Source organism: Juglans regia, chromosome 8, assembly GCF_001411555.2.
Source record: "Juglans regia cultivar Chandler chromosome 8, Walnut 2.0, whole genome shotgun sequence".
Taxonomy (NCBI): Eukaryota; Viridiplantae; Streptophyta; class Magnoliopsida; order Fagales; family Juglandaceae; genus Juglans; species Juglans regia.
Window position 1 is genome coordinate 23670575 of NC_049908.1, and position 24716 is coordinate 23695290.

The window sequence follows — 24716 nt, forward strand, 5'->3', positions numbered from 1 at the left end:
GGTCTAGGAGGCCTGAACCCATTATTTATAATACATTTAATTCATTTCCGACGCGTAAAAGTCCGAGATTCATGATTTCGAGTTGACTACCATTTTCTTTTTTTTTACAGGAAAATGATATTTATTTCTATTTTATGTTTTTTTAATATTTATATTTATTTATTATATTTTATATAAAAATTTACAAAATTTATAATGATTATATTAGATGAAATAACCAAACCATTCTTAAATATTTTTGAGTTCACATGTTATACCTATAATTTTATAAAAAAAAAAATATTTATAGTTATAGAATATATAAATATTATATTATTTTTTAAAAAAGATAAATAAATATGAATTACATATAAAAAATAATAATAAATTTTTAATATTATATCTTAAAAAAGAGTTATGCTCAAGTATGTAATATTATTCGTTTCTTAATATCAAATAATATCAAATGATTAACTTACGGCTGTACAACTATTTAACATCTCTATGTAAAATGGCAAGAGGTTTTGTGAAATTAAAATTCATTTTCAATGAAGTGACATAAACATGGAGACATTAGCCATCTTACAACTTTCTTTTTAATTTTATTTTATATAAGGAAATTTTTATAAAATAATGATACTCTATTTTACAAAAATATTTTTCATTTTATGAAAAGAAATTGTAACAAATAGTTTATTTTATATCATTAATCATATCTATTCTTATATATAAAAGTGGAGTCATATAATTATGACGTTATATTCTACCTATAAAAGTAGGCATTCTATCCATTAAATTTGAAGTATTGTATTTATGAAACGTTAAACCTTTTAAAAGTAATATTTCAATATGAACTATTGTAACCTTTTTCTTTTTTTGTAATGAATCATTGTAACTTTTAAAAGTATGAATTCTATCCATTAAATTTGAAGTGTTATATTTATGAAGCGGTAAATCGTTGAAAAGCAATATTTCATTATAAGTCATCATAACTTTTAAAAGAAATGAACCATTGTAACTTTTGAAATAGACATTCTACCCATTAAATTTAAAGTGATATGTTTATAAAATGGTAAACATTTTAAAAGCAATGTTCATTATAAACCGTTGTAAATTTTAAAAGTAATGAACCATTGTAACTTTTAAAAGTATGCATTCTATCCATTAAATTTGAAATGTTATGTTTATGAAGTAGTAAACCTTTTAAAAGCAATGTTTCATTATGAATCGTCGTAACTTTTAAGTTTCATTTCTTTTTTTACATATAAAGATATAAATCAGTTAAGTCTCAATCCAAATATACTATTTCAACATTTATATTGTTTCTTCAAATAAACCGTCCTATAAACCGTTTCAAATTTCTCCACTATAAAATCAGATCTCTCTCTAAATCTTCCTCCCTCGTACACAATATACACAACAATCTGCACATTATACGGGTTATAGGCTCATTATTTTTTAATTTTTAAGTTGCTTAATATTTTCAAAAAAACAGAAAAAAAAAATAAAAAAGAAGAAGAAGTTCAAATTAGCAAATCATGGTTTGAACATGTACAAAATAAAATTAAAGTTCATAGTTACCGTAAGATCCAAAGTGTGGCAATAGTTTAACATCATTAATGTGGTAAATATCGATGTGACATAAATTAATAAAAAACTGATTGGCTTGATTGTCTGTCACGTTAGTTACAATGAGTGTAACACTTAATATGTTGTTAAAACATTTATACATAAGCATTCACCTCTCATTCTCTATAAAAAAAAAAAAATTATAATTTAGTAAAAAAATCTATTTTTTAATTTTTTTTTTAAATACTCATCTTTCATAAATCTCCTATATCTCATTCTCTATTATTTCTCTATTTTTTTCTTTTTCTTTTTTACTTTTTTCTCTCACTTATATTTACAAACTTAACTAATCAATATTTTCTTTTATATTTTGAACTATTACTCTAGTGAATATTTTAAACAAAAATTTAAATTAATTTTTTTGTGGATATGATAATATTTTTAAAATTATTTTTTTATATTTTCATAATTAATTAAATTATTTTTAAAATTATTATTTAAAACTATAATAAATATGAGCATAAGAGAAAGTGTAGATAGAATTTATTTTATATATTAGAATAAAATATTAATAAAAAATAGTTTAGGGGATGAATAGTAATTTCCTATATTTGAGAAACCATTTTTCATCCCCTAAACATTTTTCCTAAAATAAGGATTCGGATGTAGAGAATATTTTGATCAAAATCATAAAATAAACCTCAAATTATTGGGAATCCAGTGCTTTGGGACATCGGATGTGAATGCTCTAATAAATTAAGAGTTTAGGTATAAAGAAATATCTAATTTTGGGTTGAATCTCATAAAATTAATTGTTTTAAGTTTCCTTTTTCATCATCAAGAGTTAAGGTTTGAATAAAAAATAATGAATGCAATTTATAGTTTGTCTCAGCGGGCATAGAAAATAGAAAAGATTGTGGAATTAAAAAAAAAAAAAAAACTAATACATAAAGAACATCTTTTACTCCGAACTTCAAACGCCATTTTATTATTCACAAAACTCAAAAGAAAGAGATGTTAATTCAAGGTAGAAACTCTGATTTGATTAATTAAATATGTTTGTCGAAATCGTGTCGAATCAACTTTCTTTTTATCACTCTCAACACATTTTATAATAGATTTTACTTTAATCACATCATTATTGTATCCTTCTCCACTAAACAACCTCATTTGCTTCATCACTTACTTGCACACATCAACATATTGACAATATCCATAAGATAAGTGTATATTATGAACCCTAAATGTCTAAATTTTCAAGAATGGAACTATAGATTTGAGTAACCAAAATAAAGCCGCTCAAGTTTGACCACTGGGCGTATCCTCTAGTGTAAATTGCACTTTTTTATTTTTTTTATTTTTTTCACATTTTTTAAACATCTTTAAATATTTTTAAAAAAAAATATATCAATACATTAATAGTCACTTTCTTAATCATTAAGTAAAAAAAAATTAAATACATAAACGGTCAAAATAAGAGAGCAAATCCATGAGACATATTATCATTTTTCTTTTATAAATTTGAAAAGCCAGCAAACTTTTGCAATATATATATATATATATATATATATATATATAGCACATAATACCCAACTCTTGAATCCTCACCGATGGAGGCATCATGGACCAAACTTAGCTTCTACTTTCATCTTTCAACAATCAATGATAGAATGTCAAGATGAAAGGATTTAGGATTTGAGTGATTTTTAATCTAAGGTTTCTTGCAATAGTCACTAAACCTTTTTGAAAGTTTGTTTTATGGTATTATTAGAATGATATATTCAATAAGAAAAATAATTTGTACAAATCCCAAATAGACAAACCACATACAGTCTTTGTAAAAAAGTAGACCCCACGTAAAAAAAGTTATTTTTTATTAGTGAGACTCACTTTTTTATAAAAAATTTGTATGAGATTTGTCTATTTGAAACTTGTACCTATCGTTATTCATTATTTCATGTCATGTGTATGTCAAGTTTGCGTAGTGTCCTACCCTAGGTAGGTCTCTCCCATTATTGCATGGTCTCATTAACAAGAGTTCCCACCCCTTGATCTCCTTACTATGATCAGGTTTGACTATCATAGAGTGCATGGATCGTAGAGATAAAACAATGACATTGGGAATGTCCGAAACTCGTCGAAGAGTTATGAGGCAGAAGAAAAATATGGGAGAAAATACTACAACGAACAGCACCATTCATTATGGAACACTAGAGCAAGACATAAGAGAAGAAAATACAAAGAAAAAGACACAAAACTCATCTCCACCAACCTTTAAGGGATTTGGGGTTTTTTCTATGATAAGAAAGTAGTTTTCAGAGACATCAGAGCAAGGAGAGAAAAATGTGTATGAGCCTAACGACTTGTTTGGATTCATAACTTATCTCATCTCATCTCATCTAATAATTATAATTTTTTCAAATTCTTAAACAAAATACAATAAACAATTCAAGTTTTTCAAATCTCAAAATAAAAATAATATTTTATTCAACTTTCATATCACCTCGACTCTTTATCCAAACCTCTCCTAAATGATATAGCCCCGTTTGGATTGCGATTTGCGAGATGGTTTCATCTCATCTCATCTCATTTTATTTCATCTCATCTCATTTGATCAACATCCAAACACTACACACAAACATTTTTCAAATCTTCAACTTTTTCGTCTAATTATTATCTAATCATTATAACTTTCTCAAATATCCAAATAAAACACTAAAAATAATTTAACTTTTTTAAATCTAAAAAATAAAATTATATTCTAATAATATTTTAACTTTATGGGTAGTGCTACTATGCCCCTCAATTTGCCCACTTGGTGTGCCCCTAGTGCAAATTGCACATTTATTTATTTATTACTTTCATTACAAACATTTTTTAAACATGTTTAAAAATATTTAAAAAATAAAATAAAAAATCAATACAATAGTCACTTCTTTAATCATTAAGAATTTTTTAAAAAACAATTAAATTAAATGCATGAGCGATCAAAATGAGGGGACAAAATGAGAGAGCATACTAGCATTATTCTTTGACTATTATTCACAAATAATTTTATTATTATTCATAAATTTTTCATTTCATCTCATCTCAACATCCAAAAGAGACCTAAGAGACTTGGGGATTCATAAACAATTTCTTAAACCATTGTTCTAATCCTATATATTTATAAAAGCTAAATAGACAAGTCAAGCGTGTGCCCTTTGTAAAAAGGTGGTTCCCACTTAAAAATAATATTATTTTTACACTTTTTTAAGGTAGGGTCTATTCTATTATAAAAATTAAAATTTATCTATTTAGAACTTGTACAAATTATTTTTCTATGAGCGGTGCTACTGGGAGCTCCCGTTGGGGGCTTTTGGAATGTGCTTTTTTTTTTTTTTTGTATTTTTTTAATACATTTAAATATATTTAAAAAAATAAAAAAAAATCATAATATTATTAAAAAATACTTACTTAATCATTAAGTAAAAAGAATAATAAAAATAAATAAAAAAACTCACAATGGTAGAAATTAACAGAAAAAACTAGCGATAAGAGTAATATTTTCCTTTTTCTATTACTAACACAACAATTATTATTACCAGTTATTTACAACTCTTTATGTTTTCTTTTTACCAAACTCTTTATGTTTTCTTTAGTTTTCAGTTTTTATTTTTTTAAGTTTTTATGTTTATTTACATTTTAATTTCTTTTTAATAATTTCTTAAGGAACGAGTGTCAAACAATGATTAGTGTTGATGTGTTCCAACGGATTATTAAAACAATAGGTAGTAAAAATTGAATTAAAAAACAGAGTCGTTTAATTTTGAGACAAATCACGTGAGCTAATTTTATATTTAAGCCAAAAAAAATACTGCAAATTTTCAATGTCGGTAATACAAGCAAGCTTGGAATAAGTGAAAGATTTTCCAATGGGATTATGCACCCATTAATTAATTAAACAAGCTGACCATATATGTAAACACTTTTGATATTTCGATGCTGCCATTTCGGAATGTCCACTTCAACAGTTGTTTTCTTTTCAGTCGGAGGAGGTTGGTAGGCTTATTCGTCTTGAAACAACTTACAAAATAGGTTTCTTACCAAACTCAAAGATGTAACAAGTTTAGAAGTAGCTGCTAATTGAAGAAGAAGTTATTCTTCCTCTGAGGCGACGTTCCCCTTTTATAGGCAAAAAATAAGCCTTTAACAAAGCAAACAGTACAAACAGTAAAACAAAAAGAACAAGTAGTAAAAAAAATCTTATCAGAAAAACAGGCGATCAATCAATCTTTTAGAGATAGATTGTGAAAGACTAATTGGTCGCCTGCATTTTTTACAAGATTCTTTCTACTACTTGTACTGTTTGCTTTTACTGTTTATACTGTTTGCTTTGTTAAAGGCTCATCTTTTGCCTATAAAAGGGGAACCTTGTCTCATAAGAAGAACAACTTATTCTTCGATTAGCAGCTACTTCTCCTCTCCCTTTCATACTACCCGGATTTGAGTTTATTAAGGAACAAACTCATCCTTACGCCTTTGTGTTTGTTAAGAAAGCTATTTTGTAAGTTGTTTCAGGACGAATAAACGTTATTATTTCTGATACTAAGTATTTTCATTTATTTTTCATTTATCATTATTACCAATTATTTGGTTCTTCATTACTCTACTTTCATCTTCACTACTTCCAGTTATCTGGACCTCCAATCATCTGGTCCTTGCTTTCATTATATTATTAATTCCAATTATCTGGTCTTGCTTTCATTTCCTTTGTTTATTTCTTTGCACTTCACTCCAGTTATCTGGTCCCTACTTCAACTCCAGTCATCTGGTCTCTGCCTTTATATGTTCTCTTTCTTATCTACTTAATTTGTGCTTCGACTTCTGTCCTTTTCTGGTATGTATATATATATATATAGTAATCCATCAATAAATTTCTCTTTTCAGTAAGGTTTTTGACTGTCGTCACGAAGCATTACTCGAGAAGTAAAAACATCTTAGTACCATCTATAATCTGACATCTGGTGATATCGTAAATTATTTAACTGGTTGCTAACACGACTAGTTATGTTGGATGGTGTTCCAATAGTGTTTTAAAATGGTATATATATATATATATATATATATAGGAAAATACTACTCTTCTTGCTGAAAGTGGTAAAAGTTACCATTGGGACTTTTTTATTGTTTTTTATTATTATTTTTACTTAATGATTAAATAAGTATCTTTTAATAATATTATGATTTTTTTATGTTTTTTTTAAATATTTAAAAGTGTTAAAAAATACATGAAACAAAAAACCAGAAAACGGGAGCCCCAGCGGGAGCTCCCAGCGGTGGGAGTAGCACCACCCATATATATAATATATATCTACATAATATATATCAAGAAAGTTAAAGAGTTATAATATGTACATGCAGTATAGTCCATCCTATTTTTGTTCGGCCCCCGCCTTTCACAATTACTAAATATTTAGGCCACCCACAAGATATGAGTCCCATCAAATCCTTGAGGCAATGTTAACTGACATGATAAATAAAATAAAATAATTAACAAGTTGAGACAACACTAAAAAACTGTCTATGATTCACCCTGAGCTGAATTTAGAAGATATAGACACCTACAATGCATATGGGTTAAAAGTATGGACATTATATACTGCTGCCAAGGTGCATATAAAGTTTCATACCATCCAGATCACTTCATTCTATCACTTAAGATTCCATGTATTGCGAGGGTGGAGGGCTTGTCTTTGTCTTCTCAAGACCTGCAAGTTGGAATAGTTTACATCCGAGTAAAAGAAGTCACAAGAAAGCCCAACCAGAAACAACATCATTATTATGACTTGAAATAAACGTATCCACCAAATTAAGTGAAAATTTTCTGAGAACAGGTCGGCCTTCTCAAAAGTCATTTAAGAGGAGTCACTTCGATGGTTTTCTTCTATTCAATATCAGAGAACTAAAACATTGGACAAGATTAAGCAAAGCTCAATGCAGAGGACAATACCATAAGCCCCACGGATCTCCACCTCTCTCCATTCTTGGACAAGGGCACAGCAGCAACACATCAAATGAGAAAGGAAATCATCAATGGAGCCTCCCTACGAAAGAGAGAAAATGAGGGTCATAATTTTTTTTTATAAGTAAAAATATTGTATATATCAAAATGAGAAACCAAGTACACTGAATGTATACAAGAAAACACCTTGCACAAAATGACCCAACAAGCCCCTAATGACCCAAAAAGCCCATAAAAAAACCAACCCAAAGCACATCAGACCCGACCCCAATCCTTGTTTCCCGTAGAACTAAAACTCTACCCGAACACCAACCCCAACACCTTGATTCCCGTCTTCACAATACCCTCCCTTTAGACTTCCCTCTAGTTGAACTACCACCCTTAGCGTCGTAGTTGATTGTCAAAAAGAGACGCTGTAACTCCCTGCTTTTCTTGAAGCTTGATTTGGTTTCAAGTGTGCGGCTTGCCTCGATCGCAATAATTAGTTCGTTAAATTGGTCTTCACATCCTCCATGTGAAATTCTAAAACTCTACCCGAACACTAACCCCAACACCTTGATTCCCGTCTTCACAATACCCTCCCTTTAGACTTCCCTCTAGTTGAACTACTACCCTTAGCGTCATAGTTGATTGTCGAAAAGAGACACTGTAACTCCCTGCTTTTCTTGAAGCTTGATTTGGTTTCAAGTGTGCGGCTTGCCTCGATCGCAGTAATTAGTTCGTTAAATTGGTCTTCACATCCTCCATGTGAAATTCCCACGAACTGCTAAATCTCGTTAACTTTAGGCATAATCCAATCCGCTATTGGAGGAAGAGAGACCAGGGGAGCCACAATATCCCCATCAACCTGCACTCCCGACTCTAGACATTCCTCTACACAAGGCACCAACGCCAAACCCATTGGTTCTCCAGTAACTCCATTGGTTCTCTCCAACGGTATCGGGTTCCCCATTGGAGACTCTAGGGTGACAATAAGTCCCTTCACCTCTGGGATGATAGCGGATCCTTCATCTCCTTCAAACCTCAGCAATACACATTTTTCCTTCAACTCTAACGAGGGAGCCATAGTTTCTTCAGGGACCAAAGGTGTAATACCGACTATCGATCTATCCTGTGTTACACGAGGCGAATGACATTCCATTACTGATGTCTCTACGTCAATACCCGACGTAGACCCCACTTCAAATAACCCAGATTTCCTTTTGACCCGCTATACTCTCCTAGATTTGGTTATAGGGACAGGGCCGAATCCGATCTTCCGTTTTTCTTTTTCTAAGTTTAAAGGATTCGGGCCTATCATGTTTCTTACCACCCTGTTGCCTCCAGCTGAAAGCCGATCTATTTTCGTAGACAAGAAAGTTATCGCTGTCTTCAACTTGACAAGTTGGGTTTCCATCACCTTTAGAGAATTGTGCATCTCGACAAGCTGGTCTTGAGGTGTGATTGGCAAACCCCCCACACTCTGAACCCCCGAAGCATGTCCGTCTTTAGAGCTGCCACATAGGATTGCCTCGCCACCGAGGATGTACTTGGGTCTTTCTCCAAGTTCTCCCTCCCTACCACACCACATTGTCCTTCCAAGCCGTCACTCTCTCTTTTACCGAAGGAAAAATGACGCAGCACCTCCCCCATTCTTCTCCAACCACTGCCCCCCTCTTCAGGAATGAAAATAAAATTTCTCCTCCCCCCACCACCATACTCCTCCACCGCCATATAACGTCCGCGAGCATTCGAGCAGCGATGTGCTGTGAAACTACGTCGACCTTCCCGAACAGTGGAGAAAAAATCTTGTTTCTTATCCTAAGTACACACTTCTATGGCCTTGGCCAGCCACTGCACTGTTGTCAAACCCAGGACCAACTTAGATATCACCCTTCGACTCCTTTCAGTAATGGCCACCATGCTCCCCTCCTTGACCAGTGTAAAGGATTTAGATTCTATGGCCAACTCCATAGAAGAACCCATACTGACCCACTCCCCTTCAACAACCATTCATCATCTCAGATAAACCAGATCAGAAATCTGTTGGGAGCTGCAAGCACTGCGAAGTTGTGGACTCCAGGTCGTGCTCACTACAAGCACTACAGAGTTGTTTCCAGCTGCAAATCGTGCTCACAGAAGACGCCGGAGCACTCGCCGGAGCCTTCAGGGTCGACAGCACAACCAACGGAGCCTTCAGGAGGATCGCCGGTGGTTGAACCGATGCTAGACGGCCCTCAGCGAAGTCGCCGAGGTCCGTCAGCTTTATTTGTGCCAATAGTGCGGTGTGTCTCGCCGATAAAGGGTGGGTGGCGGCATATCTGGTTCCTTAGGGTTTTCGCGCTTCGTATTGTTTTCTCTCTCCTCTGGACCGACGCCAGACGGCCCTCAGGGAAGTCGCCGGGGCCCGTTGGCTTTGTCTATGACGACGGTGAGAGGTCACTTGCTGGCATCGGTGGCGCCGGCTTCCTTAGGGTTTTACGTCCAAGAGAGTTTTACGTCCGAGAGAGTTTTACGTCCAATATCTACATGAGGGTCATAATTTGGAGAAACTAGAATACAATAGAACAAGAAAGACTTGAGGAGGTGGGTTAACTTAGAATTACATATCTTGTATCCAACTCGACCTTGCCTGAACACATTACCTAATATTTTCTTGCAAAAGATTATAAGGAACAAGTATAACAGATTGGATGGTAGGTCTCGACCCAAATATATTAATATACCTCCCAAAGAATGTCAATCTTATATAGATGTACCTATGCTTTCCATATAAACCCACAGATCAAAATTTTCACAATAGCCTAACAAAACTTCTAATCTTCAAAACTGTTTTCGTTAGATGAGCACTGAAAGGTACATATTCACGAAAACGATCCATCAATAGTGTTGGGTACATTTCCTACAAGACCCAGGCCCAGATAAGGCCCAGTGAAGAGGTAGTCAAAACAAGGGCATATTCTGAATGGCATGAGAAACACGTGGACCAAGGATTGTGGATCCACTACCCCCACGATCTAGCAACTGCCCAGCACCACACTACCGATAACTACCCAGATATCCCTCAATACGAACCCACTTAGAGGAAACAGGTCAGTTACAAGAGAGACGTATAAAAGGGAACCCGTGACAGGTATTGCTTTTGGCCATTTTTTGTATACTCCCTCATTCAATCTACATTCTCAAGTAACTAACTTGATCGTCGGAGAATCCCCCACCAGGAAACCTCAGGCAAAGGTTATTAGATTATCTTGAGCGTGCAGGTTGCAAGCTTGGTGATCGGCTAGGTGACGTGGTGTATCAAATAAACAGCATCAAGGAATAGCAATTCTCATCCAAGGTAAGAGCAGTGCATTCCTCTCTCTGTACCATATAGCAGTTTATAATTTAACTAAAGATGCAAAAAGCAATCCCACATTGAACTAAACAAATATCTGGCTAATTTAACTTTCAGCTACTTTTTGGCTACAGTATCCAACATATTTGTTGGATACTTTAGCTCAGCTAAATCTATTGTATAATATTTTATTTTTGTTTAATACTTGTACTTCAATAGTTTAGCGAGATTTAATATTACAAAAAAATATATATATATTATTTAATGGTTTAGCAAAATTTATAGATAATTCAATGTGGAATGTATGGGAACTAGATTATGTAAAATAGCATGATGTCTTTTCTAGCTAAATTTTAACCAGAAAATTACATAATTGGATGCCAATGCTCTTAGCATCAGAACGTTAGTCTTATAGAAGGTGATAATTATCAAAGTGGGTTGATGTGTCTGATACAGTGTTGCCACAAGAAAAATACTGATCATATAGTGGGGGAGAGACTACCGTAATGTTTAACATCTTGCGAAGCTTTCTTCTGACATTGCAAGTATAGCAACAGCATGACAATATCAACGAATATGCCATCAAATCGTTGCATGCTTCCCCCGAAGCTGATGATCAGAAAACCAATATTTTTCATTGTAAGCTTCAAATGCTACAAAAACTACAATCACTTCTATTTTCATCTTAATTTGTTTTCCCTCATTGTGTCAAATATATTGTACAAAGACCTTATTTTATTTCATAGTACTTCTTAATTTATTATTTTCCTTTTGTTTACTTCAATTTGAACTCGTTAGATTGAGAGAAGGTTCATTCAATAATATCTCCCTCAAAATCAACAATGTAGCAGTCTAGCAGTTGAACATGTAAGAGGAAATCAGGAAAGGATTTTAACATTGAACACTAGTAGCCTGAACAAATATTCAGCTAAAAAAAATGATAGAACCGTTATTTCTGTCCTCCACAGGAAAAAATGTGTTTGTGCCCCTCGACTTCCCAAAAAATCACTTCAAGACTTAACCAAAACAATGGCCTCATTGCTGCAATTGTAACAAAGAGTGGGGTCGCGAATTTACCACTGGTCAGCATCAAGAAATACTACAGTAAGGTCCTGTTCCATTCTAGGAAACACAGTTCAAACAAAATCACAATACTAAACCAGTTTTACCCAAAATCTACCTATCCAAAAGTCCATACCGGAGAAAGAAATGGCTGCTTTTTCCAGCTGCAAGACTGAAAGCTAAACCCAATATTTTAGACAAGCCCGGAGCAATGCTACACAACCTCCCCAACCTCCACACACCATATTTTTTAAAATTTTTAAATTTTTTTTGAGTTTATTCTTTTTAAACTAATTCAATTCTTCTATTCATTATTTATATATTAAATATTTGATAAAAGAAAAAAATAATAAAAATTAAAAAAAGTGTGGTGTGTGGAGGTTGTGTAAATAATAGGAGATTGTGTAAATTCTTTCATTTACTTATAAGGTATGTAGACAAGAACTGATCAGAAAAGCCGAAGAAGTTGAGCTAACTTACAAATATGCCTATTAGTTGCTACAGTAGCAATCTTTGAAAATGTCCCACAAGGAAAGACAAGCGTCTTTATACCTGCAAAACAACTGGCACATTTAGAATACAAGCAAACTTCAGGAAAATACAGGCAAGGAAAGAACATGAGAATTTACCAGGATGTGAGAGTGTTAAAATTCCTACTACGAGGGTATCGTATTATTTTCAGTTAAATTAGCTTATATATATAAGTAATCAAATATTTTATTATAAATAAATAAATAAAGCATAGTGCAAGTACACGGAATGTATATAAGAGGAGCACCTAATTAGAATTAGAAAAAGATACAAGGAAATCATGAAAATTCAGCCCATTAAAATCAATAGCGGCTGCCCATATGAAGAGGCAAGTTTTAAGCTCTTCCTTGTCTGCTTGTGATTCTCGAAATTTCTATCATTCATTTCCCTCCAAATGAACCACATGAGGCACAGCTGAAACTTGTGAGTTGCCAAATAACCATCTCCAACTTACAAAGAGGTCTACTATCCTTCTAGGCATAGGCCAAGAGCCAAGCCAGCCCTAACTTTACTGAAAATCTCATCCCACAAGGCTTTGGCAATCTCATAATAGGGTAAAAGATGGTTTTCAGATTCCCTGCTTTTTCCTCTATGTACGATACTAATCTATTAGAATGATATGACATTTCCTTACATTATCTGCAATGAGGATCTTTCCCAAGGAGACTGTCCAAGTGGGGAAAGCAAAAAAAAAGTGCTCTTGGGAACGCCTTCCAAGGAAACAGGTTAGCATCCTGAGGTAGAACAACTTGATAGAATTATCAAACAATAAACTTCCTTTTCTTGGAAGGGGTCCAAAGAGTCTTCTCTGCACCTCCAAGAAAAAACAGGTAGAATATAAGGAGATTGAATTAGGGGAGGGCAGCAGGGCCCCGCACCCCACCCCCGTCCGCCCTGCCCCCACACGGCGGGGCGGGCAACCCCGCTCCTCCCATGCAGGGGTGGGGCACATACACTTCATTTGAACATCATTCACCCCAAGCACAACCAACTTAAGAATCTATCAGAGCTTTCCACAGTCATATAACTATAGCCCTCTAGTCCATTTAAGATCTTGAACAAAAAAATATATTTTGAAGTACTCAAATAGTTGCATCTAACATGCTCATGTTGAGAGCCACACTGAGAAAAATAAAAGAGGGAATCAATATACCACAAAATATGCTAGAAACAAAGGAAAAACTAGAAGTTTAGAGCAGATTATCCATACCATATGTGCATGGACTGATAAACACAACTCAATGCAAACGAGTCTTAATTCAAATCAAATTTCAACAGCATAAGCACGTGGATTGATAAACACAAAAGTTTATACAGTCACACAAATAAAAAATAACTTTCCAGATCACTACAATCTAATTGACAATATATTCACACTGTGAGAGAACATACATAGACAAGGTTCAGAACAGCAACCAAGTAGATCAGTATGCCATTCTTCATGTCGAAGTGAACCTCTAGTTGAGAGCAGATCATGGCCAGATGAAGCTGAAGACATGTGTCTGTACAGAGATATATGGCCAGAAACACCAATATAAGCATGAAAAAGATCTTCTTAGAAAGTCCATTCTAGCTTAAAAACATAATGTAAGATAGAGAAAAAGAAAGCGACAAAAATTCACTCGGATGGTTTCTCCTGGATCTGAAGATCATGTAACTTGAGATTGGCATAACTACTGAAATCTTTTATCAGACTGATACAGCATTGGAACTTAAAATTTCATTTATTCTGACTGCATAAATATATATTAAGTTTAAACAGGAAGAAAACTAACCTTGAAGTTGTAAGAGTATCACTTCTCTTACGATAGCCTTCATCAGATGAATGCTCATTGTCACTATTGGTATCCGAATAATTCTGTTCCACTTTATTGTGACTTTTTTCAGGCAAATTTTTCTCCGGAAGGGCATTGGTAGCAGCAGTTTCTGTTACATCTATCAGATGTTGAATTACTTCACATTGGCTCATATCCAAGTGAGCTTGTGATCTTTGTAGTTCAAGTTGAAGCTTTTCATTTTCCTTTCTAAGTGCTTCACTGAAAGGTAAGTTTGGGTAGGAACAAGAAAGAGTTTTCTTCAACACCATAGCATCATTAGTTGAGGGATCTGGGTTCAGTATCACATCCTGCACCTTTCTGTCCTCTTCATCCAATGTGTATTCTCGCTCATCCTTTTCAATATCTTCAAGTCTCTCCTGAGGATTAGAGAGAAGTACATATAAGCCTAATCAAGCTAAATCATTATGTAAGTACACAAACTTCCTAGGGAATTGCAGCACAAGCAAATTAATTAAATCGGGCAAGCTCCACACGCATATAGAAAAGAGAGCAAATTCTTATACAGTTGGAGGTAAATCAAGAGTCAAATGTACTTTCAATGAAGAAATGTAACCAATAACTGCAGCTGAACATTACAATGCATGAGACTTCAGTACGATCAATAGGTAGTTCAGCTTAATATGGCATAGGGGCCCAAAAATTATTGTTGGCCCAAGGATATTGAGACACAAGACTCAGTTTTACCCATTGACCATTGCTACAACTTCATATCAATACAAAACAACAACGATGAACCTTTCAGAGGGAGGATGCAAGGCCAATAAGTACTTCATAGACTTTGCAAGCCATTCCCACTTGGTGTATCACTTACTACCCAGCTACTGATGCATCTGTGGACATCTCATTCTTACAGATCATCAACACTGCCGAACAAGGAACTGCAACCTATGTTTCAGGTGTGGCAGCCTTATAAACTCATTGTAAAACCTTAATTCAGTACTTCAATAGGCATGCCACTGGCACTCATACCAATTCAGTACTTGCCAGCTGCTAGCACTCAAACAAATTCAATACTCCAATTTGCCCGCCACTGGCAATCAAGGTTCAGACGCCCATAGCAAGCCTCGAGAACCAAATCCCACTAACTAATTCTTCCACTAGAATGCTTCAATGCTGATCTACTCACCCACAGCTGACCCATCTTTGTTGTTTCAACAATTGACACTCTACCTAAACACCAGTATGAGACTTGCCACCGGGGGAGTTACAGCTAAACTTTTATTTCAACAAACCTTCGGAAAGTAGTCCTCGTTGTCAAACCATGTGCTCTCTCCATTTTTTCTTTTTACTTCTTCTAGCAAATATCACTCCTATCATATATAAAACTAACAAGGAAAAGAAAAGCAAAAAATTAGAAAAGAAACAGAACCAATACCCTGACTCTAGCATTGTCCACAAGAGTAATCAACGGTACAAGCCGCAAGTATCTGTCAATCTCATTCTGGGCCTTTCGGAACTGGTACACGATGTTCCATCCCATTGCCAACAAATACAGATAGCTCCGGTCCTGGCAGCTGTTGACCAAGATGTAGGACCTCCTCAACGCATCCTCAAGCTGCTCCAGAGGCTCCCGCGTCTCGGGGTACTTCTTAAGCTCTGAGATCTTGAGCTGCTCCAGCAAGTTCCCGATTAACTTCAAATGCTGCGCAAATTGCCTGCAGTTCCTCTTGTGCAGTCGCGCAGTGTTCGCGGCCTTCCCGATCAATCCAATCAGCTTCACCGCGTCCAGGCCCGTAAGTTGGGCCACAGTTGCAAGCTCCCCAAGATTGTCCCACGAAGACATCTTCACCTCTCAACGAACCTAAAAATCACCCTATATATTTCAGAATATGCATTTTCCAATCATTCGTGGGATTCAGCCTTAAAAAAATGTAAAATACAAAATATGAATATGTCAGCAATTTGGAGAAGATGAGAGATTTTGAGTCTTTGTAACCTTTTATCAAGCCAAATGACTCAAAACTTAGTAGAACTTCAAGATGAGTTGCAATGGCTTCAATTCCTCCACTTGCATTGCCGAATAAAAGCACGGTACAGCTGATTCTGTTGATCAGTTCAACGAAAGATTGCTTCGTTTCAAGCAGAATCAATACCTACTTGAACGGATCTTGTCGGAAATGTCACTGTTGTTCAAGATCCTGTCCTCTTATAAACCGTTTCAACTGCAGCAATATATTCAGCAGAAAATGAGACTAACCAAATGATCCAAATCCGGAAGACTATTCGCGTTACACCTCTTGACTAACTTTTTTCAACGCAAATGGCAAAAAAAAAAAAAAAAATCAAAAGAAAAGAAGAAAGGAAGAAAAATTTGTTCGCTTAATCTATTCACCGTTATTCGCCGGGCCCAGAGAGCTCAACCGTCTTTCAGCCAAAAATTAAAACAACGAAATAATTTATTTAGGCATCAGAACCACAATGAAGGAATGAGACTTTTTCAGTAAAATGAATAATTTTTTTAAAAAAAAAAAAAAGCTGCGAATGCTGACGAACTATGGCACCTGCTGCGAAGAAGTTGCACTAAGTTTACAGGGAGGGGGTTGCCGATGAACCTGGGCTCGCGTTATCTATGTTTGTTGGTGCGAGTGAGCAGGCGTGATTCGAGGCTCAATATATTAATCAAAAGGAAAAGAAATGCCAAAATCCATGAGGAGGAAGAGCATCGAATTCAGAAATGAGCAGGCATTGCTTTGCGCACACCAGCTTCCTTCTCGTCCACCTCAATCCTCTTATCGTACGCTCACAGTTTCGGTGATTTCTCTGTCTGTGCAGATAGCATTTGCATTGGTCTCATAAAAAAAAAAAAAAAAGCAAATCAAATACAAAATTTGATAAATTTTATTAAAATAAAACTGTTTTAAATTAATTAAATAGATAAATAAGAAACTTTAAATTACAGTAAATATATAAATTTTTTAAATATAAAAGTTTACTATTTATTTATTAAATTTATTTTTTATTTATTTTTAATCTCTAAAAATTTTTTTTATCTACGTTTAATTTCCAACCGTCTTATAATAATAATAATGTAAGAATTTAAATTAAATTATTAATCAACATATAATTAGTGTAATTATAAAATATAAAAAAAATAAAAATATTTTTATTAAAAAAATAATATTATATTATTATTTTGATAAATTTAATTGTTAGTTTAATATAAAGTTATGATTAAGAAAATTTTAAATTTATAAAAATTATATATTTTTTATTAAATTTTAAAAATAATTTTATTAAAGTCAACGTCAATACCCTCACGAGTTCGCTTACAAACTCTCTCTCCCACTCAGACGCCATGCCAGACAGACAGAAGGATGTAGATTAGTGCGGGTCAGTGGACGTGCTCATTCATGCGCCCTTTTCCGTTCCAACGAAATTACAAAGATGCCCCGATATTCCACGGAAGCAATGAAAACTGCGGGATTTGACTGCACCAGTCCCGTATGCTATTTTTTAATTAATTAATTAATTTACTTAAAAAGAACTCAGCTGGCAGCTGTAGGTTTGTACTAGTATAAAAGAGTGATGCTATTTATTATTATTATTTATTATTATTATTTTATTATTTTATGATTATCTCATAATATAATATTAAATTATTAAAGATTTGTATAAGGAGATTTTTTGTAAAACTATCATTTAATATCATATCATGAAATAATAAAAAAAATAATAAAAAAAATGATGATGAATAGAATTTTCTGTAAAATAACATCTTTTCCGCATAGTAACGCTAGAGAAATTTGGTGCATGTCTTTTATTATATGATAATAATATGGTTACTACAAGATAAGCATGGCGGAGGACCAGTATCCTCCTCCATAGGCGGCTTAAAATGTTTAATGGACTCTCATGATCTTATCGACATTGGTTTCTCGAGACCCACTTCACATGGATAAATAATCGGATTGGAAGAGCGTCTACTCTTCCCAGACGCCACTATCCAACATATAGTTTCCTCAATTTCGGATTATAATCCTCTCATGCTCAACACTATGAAGATAAAGAAGAATCTCTCTCCTTTTAAATTCGAGAAATTCTGGACAAGCGAACCACTCAACAATGTTATAATTCAAGAAGTATGGCGCATCAAGTCCATGGGAATCCAACTTTATTCTATGCAGTAAAATCAAGGAAACAAAAAAAACTCTTAAATACTGGAATAAAACCCACTTCGGAAAGATTCAGACCAATATCCAGAACCTTGAAGCGAAGCTTAGTAGTCTACAAAGCAACCCACCGAACTCATGGAGTCTACAGAGAGAGAAATTCCTTCACCTCAAGTTTCAAGAACAACTCAAGAATGAAGAAACTCTTTGGAGACAAAAGTCAAGAATCAATTGGCTCACCACAACTGTCCTAAATACAATATTTTACCATTTGTCAATGACAATCCGTCGAAGAAGAAACAAAATCGACTCAATCAAACTGTGCCCAGGTAACTAGACAATGGATCAGGATGTTATTGAATCTACTTTTATAGATTATTTCAAATCCATTTAAACCTCAACAAATCCTACTTTCCCAAAGCACCTCGATAACCTTTTTGAAAGACATATCTCAGAGGATGAAAATCAATCCCTAATAGCTATGCCTTCGGGAACTGAGATTTATGGAGCACTCAAACAAATCTCAAACCATAAAGCTCCAGACCTAGATGGGATGACAACTCTCTTTTATAAACATTACTGGCATATTATCAAAAGGGATGTGGTTGCGACTGTTCAAAAATTTTTTAGAAGTGAGAAACTTTTAAAACAAATAAACCACACCCACATAGCGCTCATTTCAAAAATAGTAAGCCTAGTTGGCCCTCAACACTTCCGACCCATAAGCCTGACCAATGTCATTTATAAAGTCATCACAAAAATCCTTGCAAATAGGTTGAAAAAAACCCTTCCTGCTATAATATCCCCTTTCCAAATAGCATTTGTTCTTGGTCGTAATATTAAGGAAAATTCCATAATTGCCCATGGGATGTTTCATCATCTAAAGCACCACAAAAGAAAAAAGGGTCAGATGGCTTTAAAGCTAGACATGGAAAAAGCTTTTGATTTTATTGAATGGAATTTCCTTTTTGCTGTTATGAGAGTCCTAGGTTTCAACTCCACTTAGATAAATCTCATAAAGGAATGTGTTTAGACGGCCTATTTCTCCATTCTCATCAATGGCTCTCCAAATGGCTTCTTTAGAGCACAAAGGGGACTTCGGCAAGGTGACCCTATCTCACATTTCCTGTTTATTCTATGTATGGAGGTACTCTCAAGACTATTGGCTAGATCAAAAGCTTTGCAAAAACTGGAAGGTATCAAAATCAGTAGAGATAGCCCCCCAATTTCTCACCTTTTTTTTTTTGCAGATGATTTAATTATCTTTGCAAAATCAAAAGAAAAATCAATTCAAGCGATCAATCATTCTTTAGAGAAATACCAAACGTGGTCAGGCCAGGGAATAAATCAAAGCAAATCGTCTATCTTCATAAGGGGTATAAATTTAAATCAGAAAACCGGACCGGACTGAACCGGTCCGGTTCGGAACCAGTTCTTGAAATATGCAAACCAACCGAAACCAGTCCGGTTCCGATTCCGGTTCTAAGATTTCCGGGACCGGACCGGTTTGGGAAAAAATATAAAAATTAATATTTTATATATAAGTTTTATATATAATATATAATTATATGTGAAATTTTTATATATAATTATATATCATATATGAAATAATTTCATATTATAATTTATAAATTATAACATAAAATGTTAATCTTAAATATAAACATTTATAATTTTTTTGATCATATGTTATTAATATAATTATATATAAGATAATGTTATTATAATTTATAAAATAAAAGTTTAATCTTGAAAATGAGAATTTAATTGATCATATGCTTTAAACATAAAATATATATATTAAATTATATTATATATAGTGTAATATATTATATAGCTATACTAATATATAATTTTATGACTAATGCTAATATATAACTATACTAATAGTATTAATATATAGTATAATATTAATACTATTATATAGTCTAAAATATTATATAGCTATACTAATATATAAGTTTATAACTAATACTAATTTTTTTACTAAAATAGATTTTTTGACTAAAACATATTTTTTTAGTAGTGCAGATTTTATAATAGGAATATATTTTTAGAATAGATTTTTTTTTATTAACAAATTTTTATTTTTTAACGACAAACTTACATTTTAAAAAACTGAAAAATCGGACCAGATCGGACCGAAAACCGGTAAAACCGGATATACCGGTTTAGAAGGGTAACCGGTACATAATCGGTTTTGGAAAATATAAAATCGGTACATAACGGTTTGGTCCTAAATTTTGTCCAAAACCTGACCGGTTACACCCCTAATCTTCATTACCCAAAATACCAGTCAAGAAACAAGAAGAAAAATTTCAGAGAATATGCCATACAAAGAGTTAACCTCAAAAATAAAGTACTTGGGAATGCTGACAACTTTTGGTCAATCTAGAAAAGAGGACTACACAGAAATGCTGGGGAAGATAAATAAAAGGTTGGATGGCTGGAAATAAAAAATGCTCTCTCAAGCCGGTAGAACTATGCTCATCAGAACTGTAGCAAGTGCCATCCCCACCTATCAAATGGCAACGCACATGCTTCCAAAATCAAACTGTAAGCAACTAGATGCTAGTTTCAAAAACTTTTGGTGGGAAAAATCAAAAGATTAAAAGTACAAGCTCTACCTAAAATCATGGAAAACAATTTACCAACCAAAAAAAGACGGAGGACTAGGATTGCGGCTGATGGGAAACATGAATGTAGCCTTGCTATCAAAGACATGATGGGAAATGAGCCAACCAAATAATAGTATCTAGCATAAGCTATTATCCAATAAATATTTGAAATCTAGCGCCTTTTAACTGGCAACCAAAAAGGTGACTGACTCGAGTCTCTGGAAAGGCATCCTACAGACCAGAGCATTGCTGGAAAAAGGTACATGTTTCAAAATTGCAAATGGTTTAAATGTAAAAGCTTGGCTTGACCCATGAATTCCAACACTGGAAAATTTCAAGCCATTCCCTCTAACCCATAACTTATCTCTCGACTACCCTTAAGGTCTCAGACCTGATGATCCAGAATGATAGATCTTGAAATCTCTCAATGTTAACTTCTCTCTTTCAACAATAAAGCATAAATGAGATTTTAAAAATTCCATTGCCAAGCTCCTCACAAGTTACAGATTGCCCCATTTGGACCAAAACTCAAAATGGGAAATTCTCAGTTAAAAGTTCCCACCACCTTGCATCAAATATTGCAAACTCTACCAGAGAAGCAATCCCGGATATCCCATGGAGGAAAATTTGGAATCTAAAGGTCCATGACCGCCATAAGTTCTTTCTATGGAAGATACTTTGGGATATTCTACCAACAAGAGAGTGCCTTAAAAGATTTATTCCAACCATTCTTTCCATAAATTGTACACTTTGTGATGAAAAAGAAGAGACCCTCTTTCACCTTTTCATTGAATGCCCCATAACAAGAATACTTTGGAGTCACAATAGATGGCCTTTAAATCTCTCCACCCTTTCCATAAACTCAATGAAGGATTGGTTTCAGTTCATCCTATACCCCAAGCAAAAGCTCAGCCTTACTACACAGGAAGAACACCCTTTCAAAATTTTTGTAGGCCTCATTCTAGACTTCATTTGGCGGCTCCGAAATGACCAAGTCCACAATCACAAGAATCTTTCTCTCCACAATTTATCACAACAACTAAATCTCTTTTATTAAGAAAATCTACAGGCATGGAAAGAAAAGATCAACACTAAAGTGGCAAAAGAATGGGAAAAACCTCTCACAAACCATTTCTGCATATCATTTGATGCAGCAGTTAGAAACTCCTTCTCTCTGGCTTCAGCAATGAGCAGAAACTCCAAAGGGGAAGTCATTGAAATCTGGACTGAAAAAAATATCACTACAACCCCGGTGGTCGCAGAAGCACTAGCGGCAAAATTGGCTCTCAGAATGGCAGAACATCTCAACTATCCATCAATCCCTTTAGCTGGAGACTCTCAGCTGGTGATTTCTTCTATTTACAATAAGGAGCAAATCTGGCAAACAACATCAATCATGGTTGACATTGCAAACACTTTGCAATTTCACGATGGCTGGAGCTTTAACAAAATAGATCGATCCCAAAATCGACTTGCGCATTCAGTTGCGCAATGGCCAGTTACAAACTCTTTGTTTGGTAGCATTCTGTTAGAGACTATGCCTAGTACTATTTTGTATATTGATAGCGGGAAAGACCCTCCTTAAATTTTTGTATTACTCTTTTTTAATATATGCAAACTTGCTTAGAAAAAAAAAAATACTACTTGTTACTATCTATTTATTATTTCTTTCATTTTTTTTACTTTTTTTTTTATAGGAAAAGAACTTCATTGTATCGAGGCATAAAGCCTCAAACCAGGTTACAATATTGTTAATCAATGAAAATGACATTCTCAATGAAACTAGGGACACTATGCCACCAAATTGCATATCGGTAATGGACCATGCATGCCTTGCAACTCGATGTGCTGCCACATTAGTTGGTCTATTGCCATGTTGTAATCTGCACTATAGGAAGCTTTGCATCAGTCTTTTAATTTCAGACACTAATATTCTTAATGCTGCAAAGGAATCTGTATCACTGTTGACCTCATCAACCATAAACAAGCAGTCACTTTCAATAATAAGGTTATGATGCCAATATTGAGACAATACTGTAACCCCCTTAGTAAATCCACTACTTTAGTAATTTTTTATTCAAGATCTTTAGATTTTTATTTTTACTTAATGGTTAAGGAAATGATTATTAGTGAAATTGTATATTTTTTTAATTTTTTTAATGATTAAGGATGTTAAAAAAACTTAAAAATAATAATAAAAAAAATTTCAAATACACTATAGAGTAATAAAAGAGTGGTAGAAATATAGTAAGTCTATAATTACCCTTTATAATAAAGTGAATCTCATTATAAAATAATAGATTTTTACCCATTTTATATGATAGAGTGTACCTTTTTACAAAGACACTATGAAATTTATTTATTTGAGATTTATACAAATCAATCCGTTTTCGATTTTTTGACTGTTACTTTTTAATTTTCTTAAATAAAATAATATTATAACATAATTGAGTAACATTAAATCCAATCGCGAATACCTTTCATTTTGAGTATTGTTATTATATCTCCACACCATACACTATATGACATAACTTGATTTAAAAGATAAATATTAAAATGAAAATTTTAAAAATTAAATTTTATCATTTAAATGATATTGACGATATACTTTACACAGCGACTTGATAATGGAATAACTTCATATTATATAAAAATAAGGTGCAAGATTAAAAATAAATTTTTTATGTCAAAAATCTATTTAACTTTTTTTAAAAAGTACGCAAAACTTTTACTCCTTAACGATATCTAGCTTAATATATGGGATCTTTGAATTAATATTTCTAGATACAAATATTTTTATAATTTAGATAATAAGTGTGATGTTTTCAGTTCATTATACCATGTTTGAGGTCCATGTACATTCTGCATATAATTATTTAAAGAAAATCAAAGCAATATTTGTTAAATTTCAAACATAATAATAATAATAATAATAATAATAATAATAAAAAGACTTTTCCTAGGAGTTCCTCCCACAAAAGAAGCAGTGGAGGAACTGAAGCCATACCAACAACCGGGCATTGCCTTTGGCAAGTGAGAGTACCTCAGTACTCTCACTATTATTTTTTATTTTATTATTACTTTTTACATATTTTTCTACTATTCATTACTTTTCACCTACTTTTTACTATTATTCAATATTTTATTATTATTTTTTCATTACTTTTTCACTACTATTCACAAACATTCTTAACACTTCTCAACACTTTTCACTACCCAAACGTCTTCAGTCAATCTTTGTCTTTCCCAATTTATTTATTTTTTAATGTTCTTTTTTAGATTATTTATTTGTTTATATTTGGTGAGGTTATTTTTTAGTAACACATCGAACTCGGTGATTGGTGCAAATGTAGCAATTTGATATATTATTAACTAGTATACTAAACTAATTTGATCAAAGTTAAAAAAAAAAAAAAAAAGTAAGAAGTCCAAAATTAGAGTTTGGGGAGGAATTGTCTCAATTCTAAACTAGGCCTCTAGACTAAGCAAAAATTTAAAAATTTATTTTTAAATTTAACTCGGGTTCGGCTTTGCTCTGATTTCAACTGAGAAATTAAAAACAAAATCTGATACCAACTCTGACTTGACCCTTTGATTCCGACTCCGACTTCGATAATGTACATATGTTATAAAAATATGTGTTTATTTGTATATTAATCATATACACTAGTATAGTTCTATAGTTATATA

General features: G+C 33.4%; 1 protein-coding gene across 4 annotated transcripts; it reads right to left on the minus strand.

Moving 5' to 3' along the window:
* Nucleotides 1-6879: 6879 nt before the first annotated feature.
* Nucleotides 6880-17076, minus strand: LOC108990537 (protein MID1-COMPLEMENTING ACTIVITY 1-like). Of its 4 annotated transcripts, none has more exons than XM_035693553.1 (9): nt 16801-17076; nt 16236-16461; nt 15675-16112; nt 14237-14655; nt 13854-13963; nt 12411-12482; nt 11371-11477; nt 7541-7634; nt 6880-7298 (listed from the first exon to the last, which is right to left on the minus strand). In XM_035693553.1, exons 3-9 carry the CDS (start codon nt 16080-16082, stop codon nt 7246-7248), a joined length of 1263 nt encoding a protein of 420 aa, XP_035549446.1. In that variant the 5' UTR covers nt 16083-16112; nt 16236-16461; nt 16801-17076; the 3' UTR covers nt 6880-7245. The 4 variants fall into 4 exon arrangements, with proteins under 4 accessions (XP_035549446.1, XP_035549447.1, XP_035549445.1 ...); XM_035693554.1 differs by having other exon boundaries at nt 6933-7298; nt 15675-16100; nt 16852-17076; XM_035693552.1 differs by having other exon boundaries at nt 6933-7298; nt 15675-16100.
* Nucleotides 17077-24716: the final 7640 nt, after the last annotated feature.

What these genes read in the sequence shown, in the direction of transcription:
- LOC108990537 (XM_035693553.1), bottom strand. Translation starts at nt 16,082, where the DNA reads ATGTCTTCGTGGGACAATCTTGGGGAGCTTGCAACTGTGGCCCAACTT. An exon ending in TGGACAATGCTAGAGTCAGG is followed by an intron (nt 14,656 to 15,674) that starts GTATTGGTTCTG and finishes TCTAATCCTCAG; the next exon opens with GAGAGACTTGAAGATATTGA. An exon ending in CTGTTCTGAACCTTGTCTAT is followed by an intron (nt 12,483 to 13,853) that starts GTATGTTCTCTC and finishes GTTGTTTTGCAG; the next exon opens with GTATAAAGACGCTTGTCTTT.